At 38.8% G+C, this 18,306-nt stretch overlaps 1 protein-coding gene across 1 annotated transcript in view; it reads right to left on the bottom strand.

Annotated features, from left to right (window-relative positions):
• Window positions 1-993: 993 nt before the first annotated feature.
• lingo2 (leucine rich repeat and Ig domain containing 2) overlaps window positions 994-18,306 on the bottom strand; it is a 75,836-nt gene continuing 58,523 nt past the window's right edge. Inside the window, exon 2 of the mRNA XM_035668777.1 lies at window positions 994-3,958. Coding sequence (XP_035524670.1) covers window positions 2,105-3,946 — 1,842 coding nt within the window. The 5' untranslated portion in view covers window positions 3,947-3,958 and the 3' untranslated portion in view covers window positions 994-2,104. The remainder of the gene's footprint in view (window positions 3,959-18,306) is intronic.

Here is an 18,306-nt window from a genome sequence, read left to right as displayed (position 1 = left end):
CCATCATAGGGGGCAGAATATTTCCTTTAGTGCTATTTGGGACACACACCGTACCCTATGTATATGATACTACAAGTAGAGAAAAATTAGGTTGTACTTGTACTTGTAGGGGCCTCATTTGTACAGGAATGCAAAGTCGGTCTCACAGGTTCAAAGAAATTTTTTTTCATGTAATTGACTAAACAAACACTGTGGACATGGACATTGCTGACCTACAAAGTTAACCTTGTTTCTTTTGTAATTTTGGAGGAGCTGTAGCATTTGGTGTTCTGATTCCTGAAGCTGCCCAGGGGACTGCAGACTCAGACACCAAAGAAACTCTGTGGCTCTTAATGAGACTACACAAATGAGCGACAGCACAAGAGATATGCTTTGGAAAATAAGAATTTCGAAAAGCAGCCAATGATTTCTGGTGTGTCAGACAAGTCAGCTGTTAATGTCAACAGAAAGCAATTACTGTGTATCATCACTACAGTCCATGTATGTATCAATAACAAATCTTTTGATTATAATCTGTTCATCAGCACTGGAAACAAAGCAGTTAATAAACTGCAGTTTAAAATAAGTAATTTTTTCTTAAAAATATTTTTTTCTTCCATGGTAATTCCAGTTCCAGTTTCAACAAGAATGTGTTTCTGGAAAAACATTGTAAATTTAATACACAATTCCAGCAGTACAGGTTGTGATGAGAACCTAGTCAGTTTTATAAAGTTGCTGCATGCTAGCGCTTGTGGTAAGTCTAAGAGTTAACAGCCTTTTATATACACACACCACCTGATGGCAAGCTACAATCAGTGACAGCATCAACAAATCACTGCAGCTTTGTAATGAGTGCATGAGTGTTTCTGTAAGGATTAAACTTCATGAATAATGTGCAAATTCCTTATTTCTTTGTTGCAACTTTAACAGAAGATTGTGAAGTGAGGCTCAAGAGAAGGAGATTTCATCATGTATTAGCCATTTAGTCAGACTCATTTGTACAAATACATCTTCATTTATTTCACGTACATTTTTTTTTACTTTTACTTTGAAGTTTTCACAATCTAAATGATTCAACAACAAAATGAGGAACTACCACAACAAAGTCCAAATTTCCTACTGGGGAAAATTAAGCAAATGTCACTGTAGTAAAATTGACACATGTATTTTGCCAACCAGCAAAGGTACAGTTAAAGTAATAAAAAGACACAAAAATAGGACAAAAAGGTGGTTCATGTAGGTACTTTGACCAGGGTCATCTTTATGATGATCCAAGTGTTATGATAGATCCTGAACAGTGTTTAAGGACTGATTTTTGTAAAATGCTCAACATGTTTCATAAATAAAACATTTTTTTCTTCATTTTTATTGATAAATAATATATATTAAATCATATCTGGGAGTCAATTTGGGGAGCAGGTACAGATAATCACCCATAGGAGCCCTTCCTGAATCCATGGAAACTTCAAAAGTCTGAAGAATATTCTTGCTGAACATATGGGGGTATATCAATTTTGGCTAATGCATCCCATGAATATTGCTATGAATAGTTCTTTTGAATTAATGTGCACATACATGTACATAATGAAGCATTAGGTACACATATGCAAATTATTGAACATAGGAAATGATGGTCTGTCTCATTGATTTCTTCAGTGAATAAGCATGGCGCAAGACTAAACAAAGTAGGTTAATAGCTTAGATACAAATTTGTACTGTACATGGTTCAGCTGAGTCTGTAGATCCAACCCAAAACTACAATGTTCCATTTGGGCATATAAATTTCAAAAAGCTGATAGATGACACCTATTCCCGTCAGGTCCCCAACAACAGTTAGGGTTGGGGTTAGCAACAGTTTTCACTCCTCATCCACATTGAAGAAGTTGCCCGCTGGCAATTATGTAAGAGAATGTCCTACTACGATTTTTAGTATTTCAAACATAGTATCCAAGCATTATGTCAAGTTCCAGTGATTTAAAGTACTGCTCATCTTGTTATGATGCTCCAAACATTTTCACTACCATTCTCCCTGCTGCAGTGGGAAGTTCAGTAGTCCGGTTTTTCAAAAAAATACATTGTACTTTGGGCATTTTTACAATCCAGAATCTTGGATCTATTAAAGAAGTCACATCATTTTCATGTTAAAACGACGAGGACCAGCTTGTCCCTCTGCCGAGTCAACGTTAGTGCCGTTAGACTTTGACCGAGGCACATATTCAACATCTATGTTGTTTTTATGTTTTCCTTTTCCTCTGCTCCAAACGAAAAGGAGCAGGAAACAAAACAAGACCACTCCCAGGAACGTAAAACAACCCATAGCTGTTGACACTAAAATAGTCTTTAGGTCTAAGCCGAGGGTCACACCGGCCGTTCCATTGGCAGTGGTATTGCTGGGATCTGTGTAGTACTGGGTCCTGTTGGCGTACAGCGATCCCAAACTTTTCACCGCCAGTGAAGTCATCAGGGTGTCATTCCCAGCAGTGTTGGAGGCAAGGCAAAGGTACACTCCGCTGTCTTGTACCTCCGCTGACTTGATCTCCAGTGTACCATTAATGTGGACGGTTACTCTACCGTGGCTCCTACTTGTCAAAACTCGTCGGCGTGGGGACAACCAGGACACAACAGGCCTTGGAGTCCCCTCAGCACTGCAGCGCAGCATTGCCTGCTGGCCCTCATCCACAGTGATCGTTTGTGTTTTATTCTCCCGAATTTTTGGCTTGGTACATGTCACATAATAAGACAGGAGAGTCTCTTTAAATTCCTTAAAAGGCCTTCCACGAATACCTTCAGGTGTGCTGCATTCTGGTTGTGAATCCCCGAAGAAGATGGAATGCCTTTTCTGTAGGATCCACATGAGACGACAGTCGCACACCAGGGGGTTGTTGTCAATAAGAAGAACCTCCAGAGCCTCAGGAGACTGAAAAACACCCTTTTCCAGTGTATCCAGTCGGTTGTGAGAGACATTGAGGACTTTGAGCCCCCGCAGGCCCTGAAAGGCATACGGTTCAATGGTGGTTAGCTGAGATCCAACGAGATGGAGCTCTTTAAGCCGAACCAGTTCCATCATCATCCCCCCTTCAATGTGCCTGATGCGGTTGTAGGACAAGTTGAGGTGTGTCAGGTAGGGCAGATGCTTTAGGGCTTGATAAGGGAAGGAGGACAAGTTGGTGTTGGTTATGAACAGAGTGGTCAGGTTGAGGCCATGCAGGGTATTGGCTGGCACATGGTCTAGTGAAGGCCAATTATCAATTTCTAAATGCCGCAGCCGGAACAGCTTTTTGAAGGAGTAAGGATGCAAAGTGCTGATGCTGAGGTATCGTAGATGGAGGCTGACCAGGTTATGCAGGTGGGAAAGGGCCTCAGTGGGTACAACTGTAAGGTTGCACCTTTCTAAGGTTAGAATCTCCAGGCTTAAAAGTCCACTAAATGCACGGTGAGAAATGTAAACCAGATCATTGTCACCCACTTCCAAAAATTTAAGATTGTGCAGGTCCTGGAACATGTAATCCAGGAGGATGACGATCTTGTTGTCACTTATATCCAGTCGGGTAAGATTTGTTAGGCCTGTGAAGACGCCCAGAGGAATGAGTTTGATACGATTGCTCTTGAGACTGAGTGAATGCATGTTAAACAGGGCGTTGAAAGCTCCAGGCTCAACATAACTGATAATATTTCCACTGAGGTCAAGTTCCTCAAGTCCAGGAAAGGCAATAAAGTCATCAGGGTTGATCATTGTGAGCTTGTTCTTACTCAGGTCCAGGATCCTGGTCTCAGTTGGGACGCCATCTGGGATGCTGGGCATGCGCTTGCGGTGACAGACAACTGCCTTGCTCTGCGCTGAACACTCGCAGCGCGAGGGACATCCCAGGGTAGAACCCACAAAGACAGCCACAAGGGCCAGTCCCAGGAATGGTTGCCAGCATGAGACAACCGTGTGCAGCATGACTTTGCTCATACAGTCGACCATTCTGTCACGGTTCTGCAAGACAGAGAGGGAGAGAACAAAGAGAGAAGGAAAGATATTAGTTAGTCACTCTGTCACACTGTGTTCCTGTAGAATTAATTAATATTAAAAATATAATAAAGCACTGAGTCTGAAAAATAGCCTCAGATGCCTTTACTTGTATTGCATAGTATGACAACAGATTGGATGGAGCTCGCTGCACAAAAATGTCTCATTCACACCGTTCTGTTTTCATCTAGTTACTTATTGAAATACAAGCAAGTTGAACTGCTGGGCTCCAAATATTTTGAATTTTAGAACTTTTCAGAGTTTTGATTTTTCTAAGCCAAAAAAACAGATATATATGCAGTTCATGGATAAGTGTGACAAAACAAGGAAAAAATGTTGGAGGGCATCATTCAGTGTTGGGAGAATATTATTGTGATTACCACAAAGGTCTCAAAAGCCAATAAACAAAGGTTTCACATTTAATATTTTTCTTAAATTTAGAAATTAATTCAAACAGTATGCAAACAAATGCTGGATGTATTAAATCAGTTATTCTGGGAACCATCTCCACTCAAATAAACCACTGTCATGCCAGTGTTTTACACTTCATTCATTTCAACATCCACTTGATAAAAATTTGTCTGTGTTTCTGTGTGCAGTACACAGACACAGTGTGAACCATAAACTTGATCAACCAGTATGTTTAAGCAGAGGTTAGAAATCACCATTATACAGTGGAAAAGAACATTCTTATTTCTACTTTCTACACTTGTTGTCAAAAACATTGTAATTGTCCCACTTCATTGTAGGTGATCCTTTTAGATGTGTACATATTACAATTAAATAAATATCTGTTTTTTTTTGTACATTGGACTTAAACAAGTAACAAATTAAAGTAAAAAAGAATGAATAAATGTAGTAGCATGACAAATGCAGATGTTTTCATACAGGACACGTGGGGTCATTAAATGGTTTGATTAGAATGAAAATTATATGACTCAATTGAACACCTATGGGAGAATGGAGAGGGTTTCAGAGACTAGGATGTTTGTGTTGATTTTCCTTTAAATTGTCACCCATCTGTATGTTTTCATGCTGCCTCTGCTAAAAACACACAACCTGAACCTCCATGAATCTATTTGTTATGCTGGTTTTTCATATATATCACATAAGCACATGAAGATGAGCAGATATGACCCAAATGCACTGCTTGCCACAAACAGACTGGGTGATATGTTGCAAAGACCGCAAACCATCCCTGCCTTATTCAGTGTGTCATGGGCTGTGCTAAATTTAAACCATGAGAGGAATAATCAGAATTTATCCCCAGCCTTAATATGCCAACAGATTATGGTGCAAAGATACATTATCTTGGAGCATCAATCTAAAGAAAAACATTATGAAAACCTAAGAAATCAATTCAAATAAGAATAAGGAAAATCTGAAGCAAAAAGTGCCAAGGACCAAGCCCTGTGCCTACGTGTCAGCTCCAAGTGACAGTTAAAAAACATTGATGTGTCCCTTTTTTGTGTCTTTACTTTCCCTTGCCTCCAGTTCACTATAAAGCTTTATTGCTACAGCTAGTGGGCACCATATGGCTAGCTCTGCATTGCTGCTGACTTGAGAAACATCACCAAATGTGTCCTGGCCTGTTTAAGTGTTCAACAGCTTTCTAATAGTTTATTTGAAATGTAAAGCTAAACGCCCTTGCATTAAAATCAGTACCTTCATGCTAACATGCTAATTGCCTGAGCCGGTCTTCACAAAACTCCTCTGTTATTGCATTTGTTTTGTTCTGTTTTAATATATTCCTGCATTACATTTTGAAAGGCTAGATCAATAGTTTTTAACATAAAATATCAAAAACTGTAAAGTACCAAATCTGGAAACTTCTTTTTAGTCTCATAAGACAATAGTGATAGTAAAGAGGTCAGTAAAATACTTTGATTAACACAGTGTTCCATCACATGTACACATGGCTAACATGATTGTCACATACAGACACACATACATGCACATACATCTCTATACAGGAGATTGTCATAGTGTCCTTGTGTTTCTGTAGATTCTTCCCACTTAATAACCACCTTATGCACACACACACTGGCCACATGAATTGCAGCACCATATGATTCGATGATTTACCAAGAGGGTGTCTAATCAGTATAATGATTGGATGTCTTTGTAACAGTGTGTAATCAGAGTAAGAGTGAGCCTGTGATGTGACCCTCTCACCTGGGCGCTGCTCAATAAGAGAACCATAATGCAAGTGCATCATCAGCAGCACCTGCTGAAGTGTGTCCTGTGCACAGAATTAGGCAGAGGCCCTGGGGCAACATCCGCAAATAAAATCCTAACTATCTGCTCACTGACTGATTGTTTTCTGCTTGTGCCCTCCAAAAGGAAAGACATAATACAGGATGGTATTGGAGCTATAATATTCAGTAATTATAGGAATTTTGTTTAATTTTACCTTTGTTTTTTTGACCTTGAAGTAAACATTATTTTAGCAGTGTAACTTGCATTTTTGTAAACATTTTTGATTAATATGGATAATTGGCACAGTGTAGACAAGGTGACTTTAGAGTAAGAGTATGGTAGCAGGAAGAATATATTCTACTACCTAAAAAAGCAGCGGTAGCCTTTTTCTTCTGATAGTTTTTCAGAATTAATGACCACCGGATTTTTTTTTAAATTCAGCATTTGGATGTTCACCAATCACATAGTTGAAGCAAGGACAACCAGTATCTCTACAAAAAATGATCCCAGTAGACCACAATACTGTATATTGCAGCCACAAAATAAACTGAAAAGTCTCTCAAAGAACTCAGTTAATAAATTTACAGTCAATTCCAAGAATTCATGAACTTTGTCAGAAATAGCTCCTGGAATACAATGAATAAAAAAAGATCGACCTGAGGACAAACTTATTTTTTTTGCCATTTTCCCAAACATTTCCATTTTATCTCAATATTCTGGAAACTTTCAGTGACATTCAGTAACAGTCCTGTGATGGCAGAAATCCTGCAGTGCACTATGAGATAAGACTGCACAGTAAAGGTGTTTCTATAATGTGGCCCCTGACCCACATTAGTGCAGGGTTGGATCCTGAGAGGGGGAGGATAACAGCTAATGGTGTCTGACTCAGCATAAATGAGTGAACAGCCATTTCGCAGCGGTGCTGAGGTCGCCTGCGCAATGCCATCATCCCAAGCATATGTATACAAGTGGCCAAATGTGAATCTCAAACTTACACAACACTACAGATGATTAAATCATGAATTGCTCCCCCACTATGATAAATATGAGAACATATTTGTCTTGGCTTATTTCTAATACGCATACACTTTTTCTATTCCCATCACAAAATAATCTCCATATGAATCGCAGAAAGCATGCAGGGCTCTTCCATCCCATGATGCTGCTCTTTATTTTTCAACACAGCCCAGGGCTAACTAGTAAGAAGATGAGTAGAGATGACGTCTGTCTTTACCAGAGTAGCAAAACACGTCTTCCTCAAGTCTCTGAAAAGCTTTTCTTGCTAAAAAAAAGAAAAAAAGGGAAAAAAGACGTATTACATCATCCTGAATCCCTCTCTTTTAGCTAATATAACTGCATGTAGTGTGAATATGTTACATCCTTTTTCTGACTAATGGAGCTTTGACCTCTGCACTCTTGACTTAGTATCCAGGTGAGTGAACAAGAGGATTTATCAGACAGATCCTGAGGTGAGTGTGGAGCTACTGTATACAGGAGATTGCAATCGCTCCCTAGGCAACTGATATCTTCCCCGGATGATCACTGAATTTTCTTTCCCCGTATCTCTTTCACACAACCTCACTATGACTCTCATTTTGCCCACACTTTTTAACTTCCTGTGTGTACCTTCCATAATTGATATGTACTATTTTGTGTAACACATTGCTTAGAAAATAATTCATTATTATTGCTTATCGTTGCTTTATGTGGATGTATTGAGCTTCACTGTGTGTGGAATGATGTATGAGTTTAACACTAAAAGGTTTTCACATTTATTTGCTAAAAGTGGAAAAGAAGATGTAATTTTAAGAACTTTTTAATGAAAAAAAAACACTCTAAGACACAAACTATTGTTCACAGTAGAGTATTGATATGTGTTTAAATTAAGTTACGGTTTAGTGGGATAATTGTGTTGGTAATTTTGACAACTTTTAGACATTTTGTGTAATAATTTTGTGACAATGGAGTCTATAAATAATGACCGTATATGAAGTCCTGGCATGTGAAACTTGTTTAATATACAGTGTGAGGTCATTTAAAAGGAAGGCCCGACGCTTACTATTCATTGATTCTCTTTCATGGGAAACATCAGCTCTCAAGTCTGAGTTCATGTTCTGCGGCATCCTTTTGCTTGGTTACATTTGAACAGTATTCATGTGTTCGAAACAGCAGAATAACAGCAATACATGAATATATATGTAAATATATGAATTACAGCACATAAAGAATACAGCCGTGATGTTAAGCGTATAACCTTCTCTGAGTTACAGTAGCCAGAAGCTCCACAGAAACATGGCAGTTGATTTTGTTTTAATTGGAGCAAATTAAATCAAGCAATCATGGGTCAGTTTGCTCATCAGTGTGTGTCCCCCTGATGGGCAGAGTGGACACCCACTATCCATGTTTGATTTATAAATTATTTACCAACTAATTAGCCCAACGACTCCAATATGGAGTGAATATAATTATGCAAAATTATAAATTAAATCACTCAATGGTAAACCTCCGAGGTCGGCTTGTTAGACTGCAACATGATCTTGGCAAGTTTAAGGTCTGACTTAATATAATCTGATGCAAACATATTGAGTGCATCTTGAAAAACCAGTTAAACTGTTTATAACTCAGCTGTAGTCTTTAAATACTTGTTAGAAATCATGTGTTTTGAATATTTGAATGTAGGGGCGTGAAACCTGCTCATCCGCTAAAAGATTGCACAAGCCGTCAGTTCAAGTGAAATACGAAAATCAAAGTCGGCATAATGCATTTTTTTCTGCACTAGCGATGACACTGTTTGTCACCGGGCGACTTTGTAACCACGGCATTCTGTTTACACTAAGTCTCTTAAGCCATAATCCTGGCAAACCATTGGTTGTAAACATTTTGCTTTGGCTTTCATCTGAGGGTTAAGTTTGCACACCCTGTACGCTCACAAGGCACTTCTTATTTCGCCCAAGTAGTTTGAGGATTTAGATAACAACTTGGCCTCTGTGCAATCAACCAATAAAAAGCCACTTGTGAAATTGGCCTGCCTCTATCTCCTCTGGAAAGGTTTTCAGACTGTGTTTGATGTGGCCCCCAGGCACTGATCATGGCACATAATGTGATTCCTCTTCACAGAAAAGCCTCCCTGCGTTTATGGTGGATGGTGGGAGACAGTTGCTTTCTCTGCCTGGCAATTATCAACACCCCTTAAAAAGCATAATCAAAGCGTCAAATTTTGATATTTTGACTTAGAAGACAGCTCTGGAGGAAAAGCCACTTCGAAAGGCAGGAAAAGGAGGAAAATGAACTCTCAGAGGTTGAGCAAAGCTGCAGAGGAACGGGGCTGTGTGAGAAATAAAGCAATAATGAAAGCAAAATTATGTGTAATCATGCAGGGAGAGAATGTGCTACATACTGGGTGCAGCAGTTATACAGCAAGCTCTCTTGTACATTAGCATCTGACATGGCTGCCCTCGTGTCAATGGGTCCAACTAATCGTAATGTAATTGGTTACAATAAGGACGGAATAAAAAAGCAGGGATGCAAACAGGTCAGGGGTAAAAAAAAAGGTGAGAGCATAGCGTTGATAGAGAAGACCAGGTACAACTAGCATTACCTGTACTACTATAGCACTTCCATTTACTTAGATACAGTAAGTATTTACTAGTCATGACGTTAAACTGAAACAGCCTGCGAAGCATGTAATCTAAAATGAATGCACGACTTGCAATCTGAGACTTGCATTCTCCAACAGCTCCAATACAAAAGTAGCCAGCTGTTTGTCACCAAACAACACACTGAGTGGTCATTTTCACCTTCTCCACTGTGTCATCTTAAAAAATCACTGTGCTAGCTAGATAGCTGTTTAGCAACATTATTTATCATAATTGCCTATTAACAATTCCTACATTAGAACATATGCACAGACTTGTGCATGGTTAGTGAAAGCACTATATACAGTCACTGTTATTCTCACTAGGCAAACAAGTTTCTGTGGTCGAGAGATGGTTAATTTTTGCTTACTGAAAACAGCAGACGACATGCAAAAACACTGTTTGATATCTTATTTTCCCAGATAACTACAAAATAACAGCACATCCTCATAAGGGTCATTGTAAGGGAAAATTATGAAATCATCATTTTATTTTAATGAGGCTTATATCTTATAATGATGCTACCCTGAAGGAAAGATGTTATTAACTCGCAGGTTAGTTCATAGTCAGAGTGTGCAATTAACCCACCTTTTCAAAAGAGCATCGGCAAGTAATCAAATGGGATCATAATGAGAGGGAAGAGACTGCGATGCTCTTTGCCTTATCCATTATTGAATGGATCTTTGTAAAGGGCAGCGAGGCTTTAAGGTGAGCCTGCCAACATGCAAAATGACACTGTGCTTCTTTAATAAACCACTGTCAATCGGGCTTCTCATGCAACACAATGCTTGCTCAGGATGTGACCTGGGTATGATTCAACAACTCAGCCTCCATCAAATTTTCCAAACACAAATAATTAAAAGGCGAAGACAGCAGCATTTCAAATGGCAGAAGCAGTGAATAAGAAACACAAAATAACAGCAGCAGCAACCTTGATTATTCTTCATACACACAGATGGTAGTGAAAAATAGAAAACCCTTGTTGGTTTTTAGAACTTTTTTCATAAATTGGATTCAATATGGCAAACTGTATAATTCATTAACACACACACTGCAATAGCAAAGTAATCATAGTCACATGATTGAGGGTTTTGGGACCTAGAGCCCTTAACAGTGAGGATCAGCAGCCTCAGGGCAATAATAGGCTTCCATGCACAAATTGCCCTTCAGCTTGGCTTGCAGAGTGAAGTCAAAGCTCAATTAATCCGTGTTAATTAGAGATAAACTTGGTAGATTGAGTCAGTTGCTCTTTTCAGTGTCTGATAACCCTTGGTTTGGGAAAGAGTCAAAACAGCTGCATCATACAGTCGAATCTCGATTCATCCCACAAGAAAAGCCTCTCAGAGAAGAGAGTTAATCCTATGTGTAATAGCTATTAAAAAGTCTGAACTTTGGAGACAGGAAGGAGCTTGTAAAAGAAGGTAACAAAACTTGATAATTAAATGTGTGGGGACAAAAGTACAACAGCATGAGAAGACTTAATAAGGTTGGGGGAACACAACATTTCACTACATTTACAAAGTGACATGTGAAAGAGAAAAATCAACCAATTTGTCAGTTCATTAGGGAGCAATGTGTTTTATTGCAGTGTATTTTTCTAAGTTAAAGTGACACCCACTCTCAACTCCCATTAGACTCATACAATATAAACATTAATGCACCTTTATATTGATATTAAGGGGATGCCATTGTGCTTTTTAGTACCACTTAAGCAGGTCACAATGCTCCCTAGGGTAAAGTCTGTGTTCCTTTGCTAGGACAGATACTTAATCTCACATTAACAAGGGTAAATATTCTAAATAGGTGAAAGAAAATAAATTTGGAGCCAGATATGGTGAGACTGCCAGCAGCTCTTCTGACTTTACACTGATTGGTAGTAATTCACATTTTGTTAATTTTTTTCAAAACTGACTGAAATCATTAGGATCTGTTAGAGGTTTGGACTGGAGAGGACAAATTGAATCAAGCAATCATGGGTCAGTTTGCTCATCAGTGTGTGTCCCCCTGATGGGCAGAGTGGACACCCACTATCTATGTTTGATTTCAAATTATTTACCAACTAATTAGCCCAACGACTCCAATATGGAGTGAATATAATTATGCAAAATTATAAATTAAATCACTCAATGGTAAACCTCCGAGGTCGGCTTGTTAGACTGCAACATGATCTTGGCAAGTTTAAGGTCTGACTTAATATAATCTGATAAACATATTGAGTGCATCTTAAAAAACAGTTAAAGTGTTTATAACTCAGCTGTAGTCTTTAAATACTTGTTAGAAATAATGTGTTTTGAATATATTTAAATGTAGGGGCGTGAAACCTGCTCATCCGCTAAAAGATTGCACAAGCCGTCAGTTCAAGTGAAACACAAAAATCAAAGTCAGCATAATGCGTTTTTTTCTGCACAAGCAATGACACTGTTTGTCACCAGGCAACTTTGTAACCACGGCATTCTGTTTACATTTAGTCTCTTAAGCCATAATCCTGGCAAACCATTGGTTGTAAACATTTAGCTTTGGCTTTCATCTGAGGGGTAAGTTTGCACACCCTGTACGCTCACAAGGCACTTCTTATTTTGCCCAAATAGTTTGAGGATGAGACTCCCAGCAGCTCTTCTGACTTTACACTGATCAGATGTTTGGTAGTAATTCACATTTTGTGAATTTTTTTCAAAACTGACTGAAATCATTAGGATTTGTTAAAGATTTGGACTGGAGAGGACATTTGAACATGACCAATAAATCAGACTGTATATTTCATCTCTTGGTATATGTTTTTATATAAAAAATCCAGTAAAACAATATATTTTTATGACTCATCTTGCCAACGAGCCAAACCTGCCAAAACATACACCTTGGCACTGTATTCCCTGTCGTCGAAGTGGCCTCCATTGGCATCGGATGCAGTATTCTGACCCGGTCTGGCCGTGCTGCTCACTGCAGCTGCTTGGTGGGGAAATGTAACAGAGACTCAGTGCTATTGGCTATCATGACAAATCCTTTCCTAGCTGCCTGTTTTTTATTGGAAATGCATAAATATGAGGAAACAAACAGCACTCTGCTTTCCGTTTTGTGTGGACTTAAGATCGTTATCACTATGGTCCTCAAAAATCCAGCACTGATCAGGCACTAAAAAGTAGATACTGTCAGCTTTAGTAAAATGATGTTAAACGTTATAATTTATAATAACTGATGTCAATTATACATGTTCACCTGTAAAATAATTTGGATAGTCCCACACAACCACCTCTATCATCCCTAACATGACGTGCAGCTGATAAATATCTTTGTGGTTTTTAAATACCCAGAACATATTAATATTCCACAAAACCCCACACTCATGAATCATAGTAACTAGCAATATTTTTACATAAGGAAAACAGATCTTTCATCATCTGCACCCTGACAACCACTTAGACTGATAATGTATGCTACGTATGTGCTATGTAACATATACTCTATTACACAAACACTAAAAATAACATGTAGCTTATTAGGCTACTCTATCTGCATCGTGAAAGATCAATAACTGCATCGGAGTACAGAATCCCTGTCATACGAGTATTATGCAGGCTTTTTACATGGATGAGTGCAGGTATGTCATTGATTAATTATAATAGCAAACCACCAATGGTTGGGACTTCACTACAATGAGATATATGATGTTACAATGTACAACTAACACAAAGCATGATTCAGGTTTGACATTTTTCATCTCACATTTCAGGAAGCACTACAGCGATAAGTCAGTGATGCCTGGAGGGATCTTCTTTTTTCCACCTGCTGCCCCACAAAGAGATTAGCCCACAACAGCACCCCTGAAGCTGCAAAGGGATGCTTTGTCTTGCTTGTGGGTACAACCAGCAGTATGTGTACACGCATGCCAACAAAGAGACTTGAACCTTGGTGCTGCAGGTGTTAAAGAACTGCTCCCTAAATCATGCCGGACTGCTGCCAGTAACAGGTAAAGAAAGGTCAGACTGGGAAATGAAGAAAGAAGCCCCTTCAGTCTCCTTTCCTTAATCTTTTCTTTCCTTTAATGACTTCATCATAAACTTGCATAACCACCCTCAATTTTTGTCACTGATCTCTTATAGTTTCACTGACCTAGAGTGTATTTTTATTCAGCCTCACGTCTAAAGAGCATTTTTAAAAGGGTAAGCAGAACCTCAAGTGAATTTCTTCCTTCTCTGGCTTTGAACTCAAAAGCCTCGTGAGATAAACTGTGTGGACTGATTAAAATGCATCTGCAGCAGCCGTTAACACATTGTGTGGGCTCCTGAGAGCCCTTGTGGATTCGCTTCTTGTGCCCCCCGTCCCAACCCACCCCTCCGCGTCTGGACAACCTGCATCAGGTCTGAGTCAGGGGGGTGTTTCATCCGTACTATGACTCAACCACAGGGACAGTTAAAGATGGTTGGCAAACCCTTTACCCCTACACCCACACACCTCATTCTGGTCTATATTTACATCTTTTATAAAGACTAAGTATACCATATAGCATATACAGACAAGAGTGCGAGAGTGCTGCATGGTTTTAAAAAAAAAAGCAAGGCACCCATACCACTAATCAGCCATAATAAAGGAAGACGTGCTGCTGAGTCCATAAATGCCTGTAGCAAAAATTCTGAAAACAACAAACAGTATTACTGCAGCATAATGAAAGCGTCATGCTTCCTATTGCCAAAAGTGCATCAGCTCAGACCAAGTACTGTGCTCAGAGGATGCTTTTCCGCACTACAATGAGACACTGCAAACATCTCATACTGATAAGAAATGACTCCATATTCATTTAGAGCAAGACATTGTAACATTTTGCACAAGCTTTAAGAATTCCATCAAAGCAACCAGTGTTGTCATTTGTGCATTAAGCATCATTCTGCACACACTATCTTCAGCATACCCACCAGAGACCATTGGGTAAGAAATATGTTATGCCCAAAATAACAGACAAACAAATGCAGAGAGAAAATTAAAATTTTTTTTTTTTACAGAAATACTTCATGACGTTAGCTAAAAGGAACACATGCAGCTCTAACATACCCATCCTTCTCTGCGATGTCCCAACAGTTTTTCAGCATACTTGTACATATATCTGCAAGACATCCTTCCATCTCTTCGTCTAAGTCAAAATGGATTCACAACTTCTTGTTTAGAATCTAATTTTCTTGTGCTATCATTTTCTGCACGTGTGATGCTTGTTCCTCTGTGTCTCCCTCTTTGTCTTCCCCTCTCTCCCTCCTCTCTGGTTTTCTCTCTTCACCCAATCAAGAGAACTGGCCTCTGACCTTACAGCTCAATGCCATTAAACTCCTTTCAATTCTGCGGCTTGTAGCGCCTCGGAAAAGACAATGTAGCCTCATACAGTTCTTAATGTCACCCCTTGAAATCTGCTTGTATACTTTTTTCTCTCATATAATCTCAGTCATCTTCTGGTGTGAGGTGTTTGGCGAGAGAAAAATATATTGAGGCTTTAAAGATGATTATTTTGCTTTACACTGCTGTTTCAAACACAGGAAAGGTATTGGGTGTATTGATCGACTCCAATGGATCTATGGTATTTCACACTCTACATCCAAATCAAATTCTTAAACAATCATCAGCAGAGGTTCAAAGGATTATACAATGTTAATAGACAAACCATGCATGTCAATTTCAGTACAGTCTCTTCACAGTTCCATCAACCTCAATCTCCATATTTTATATGGAGATTAAGGTATTGCTGTTGTTTTATGATCGTACTATAAAAAATATTTCTGTCCACTGTGTATATACTACATACATTGCATGCTGTGTACATCTTGGAAGAGGTTTTTCCTATATGAGACTTGTGGATTTGAAAACAGTCTCTAGTTTACTACCCTATAAAGTCTTTAGTAAATCTTCCATTTTGTTATCCAATCTGCTTGGGTCATCTCTTAGCTTTAAATGTATAATTTACAATATTAAAAATGTTGACAAAGTTGATTCCACTCAACATCCCTGTCATGATCTGATGTTTCCAATTCATTATATAACTTAGTCTCAGCTGAAATAACAAGGTAATTGCACATATGCTAGGTATAAGATGAGGTATGACAGTGTTAACATTGTTAATGCTAATGTTATTGCTGTGGGTTGCACTCCATTGCATATCACTGCTATACATACAAATGTGGCACACAACGGTTTTACAGTGACAAAATGTAAATGCAACACTGCTGCGGATTCAAGTAAATCACTACATATACATTAAGGAACATTGCCTCAAGAAGCTCACAGTATGTTCATGACCCGGGGGTATTCACACAGCATGGCTAATCTGACTGCAGTTATAGTCAAAGACTGAGGCTTTACAAAGGGTTAATGAACTGGCAGGGGATAAATCAAAAGAGGCATTTGAGTGACTTGACTGTTTTTATAGCTTGCTGTTATCAGCCATCCAATATGGGTCTCCCATGGGATTATAGTCCATACAAGGATCACAAAGCTTTATTGGATATTGATTAGGTCATGTGATTCAGTTGTTGCAGAACAACAGCAACAAAATGAAATAAAAGATACAGCAGGTGGCAAAAGATAATGTCCAAAATGACCGTCCTGCTGATTCTTGTCTGGAATGTCTCAGTCAATATTGCATTTATGGCGTTTCATGCTGTTCATGTTCATTTCAAACACTGTGAGATAGATTTCCTAAAGCTCGCATAATGTTCAGAATATCAGTGAAATTGTGTGTTTCCATAACCCCCCCACCCTCATCCCCCTTTACCCATTCCTGGTTCTTCCTGAACAGCTGTAAAGTAGCCTAAAACAGAGACAAGTGCCCAAGCTATAAATGGTGGAACACATTGCCAATTGGCCATTCCTTTTCCTTTGAGTCAGTTTTTAAGCAAAACTTATTTTCTGATTCAGGCTGATCAGATATGAGGATTTGCTGCTTTGCTGTTATCTTTGGGTTTGTGATCAGATAAAAGAACTGTCAGACAATGGAAGATGTCACCTTGAGCTCTGAAAGGTGAAAGGGTGTTGGGATGGACATTTTTTATTGTTTTCTAATGTTTTATTGACCAAACAGTTCATCGATTAATCAAGAAAATGATCAACAGATTGCAAAAGGTGGTTCATCTTTAAAAAGATTTTCCTAAAAAAACTATGTATAGATTCACTTCTGACCCACTAGGAGTGTGTGTCTGTGTCTGTATCTGCAGAGACCTGCCCTCTGCCTGCATTTTCTTATTATTTTGCTGTGTTCTGGGTGTCACTGAGCAGCACCCAGGGTGTGAAGTCTCCTCTGTTCTCTCTGTGTGTGTCATGGATGTATAAAGAGCAGGTCTGTGGGTCTATCTGTGCGACAGGGTGCGCTTCTTCTCCACACAAAATCCGGCTGTTTATTTGTTGAGAATGGAGCTGCCACCAAACAATTAGACAATACAAACAGCAACCGACTCCCTACTCAGTATGTGTTTAATGAGGAAGTGTAATTAAAAAGAATTGAATATTATCACTAAATAATTAAAACAGCGTTTCTCTTGATTCGCATGTAAATGCATCTCTAACAAACTGTATTTAAGAAATTGCATACATTCTAAAATATGTGTCACATATTAAGTTATTTGAATGTTATACACACATACAGTAATTATTGACACTGTTTATTTTTCCTCGGATGTAAGTTCCATGTATTACATTCAAGAAACAAACCACACTTGAGCACCAAAACATACCCTTCATCTATATTTAGTTGTCAGATTAATTATCATACCATGATACTTTCAACATCTTACACTGACTCATGAGGAGAGTCCTCCGTGGTCTCTGTGACACCTCTCATTTGGAACAATGTGAGGAAGGCATGTGGTGGGAGTTAAATGAGAACAAAACAACAACAAAAATAAGGATCTCTGAATTTGAATACTGATCTGGCAGAGCTGCTTGTCAAAGTCAATAGCCACAGGCGGCATTCAGTCAAACGTGTGTGAGCAGGATTGTGTGTGCATTGCCGTTGGGTGCTCAGGTAATGTCACTGCTCAAACAATGTTGACTTGTGAAAACAGGACAAAACAATGTAGCAAGAATTTAATCAAAATAAGCATGTTCAAGTTTAATTAAATTGCATTCTCCCTTGCAGATGGCCTCCAGTACAAACACAGAAATAAGATTACCAGACGCAGTTCAAGAAACTTTGGAAATATTCAAATTGGAGAAGTTTGTAAAAGTGCAATACTGTAAAAAAAAAAAAGAAAAAAAAAAGGAAAATAAAAGAAAACTTTACTAAATTACTTTTGTTTCAAAGTATCTAAAGTCAGGTTTCATACAAATGGCCTTCCTTTGGTGGCTGTCATCGGTAAACTGAAACACATTTCCTGCTCTGTTGGCTCCCTTGGGTGTTGGCTGAATGAGGCAGGGGAACACCCTCAGTACTAATCACTGAACCACCGGAGTGCTTTTGAGATTACAGCAGCCAAAATGACTTAATCTTCAGCGTTATAAAAGACAAAAATC

This window comes from Morone saxatilis, unplaced genomic scaffold (assembly GCF_004916995.1).
Source record: "Morone saxatilis isolate NCDOM2014 unplaced genomic scaffold, NCSU_SB_2.0 Contig22, whole genome shotgun sequence".
Lineage (NCBI taxonomy): Eukaryota > Metazoa > Chordata > Actinopteri > Moronidae > Morone > Morone saxatilis.
Note: the sequence above shows the minus strand (reverse complement) of the source record. Positions and strands in the feature narration are given on the sequence as shown.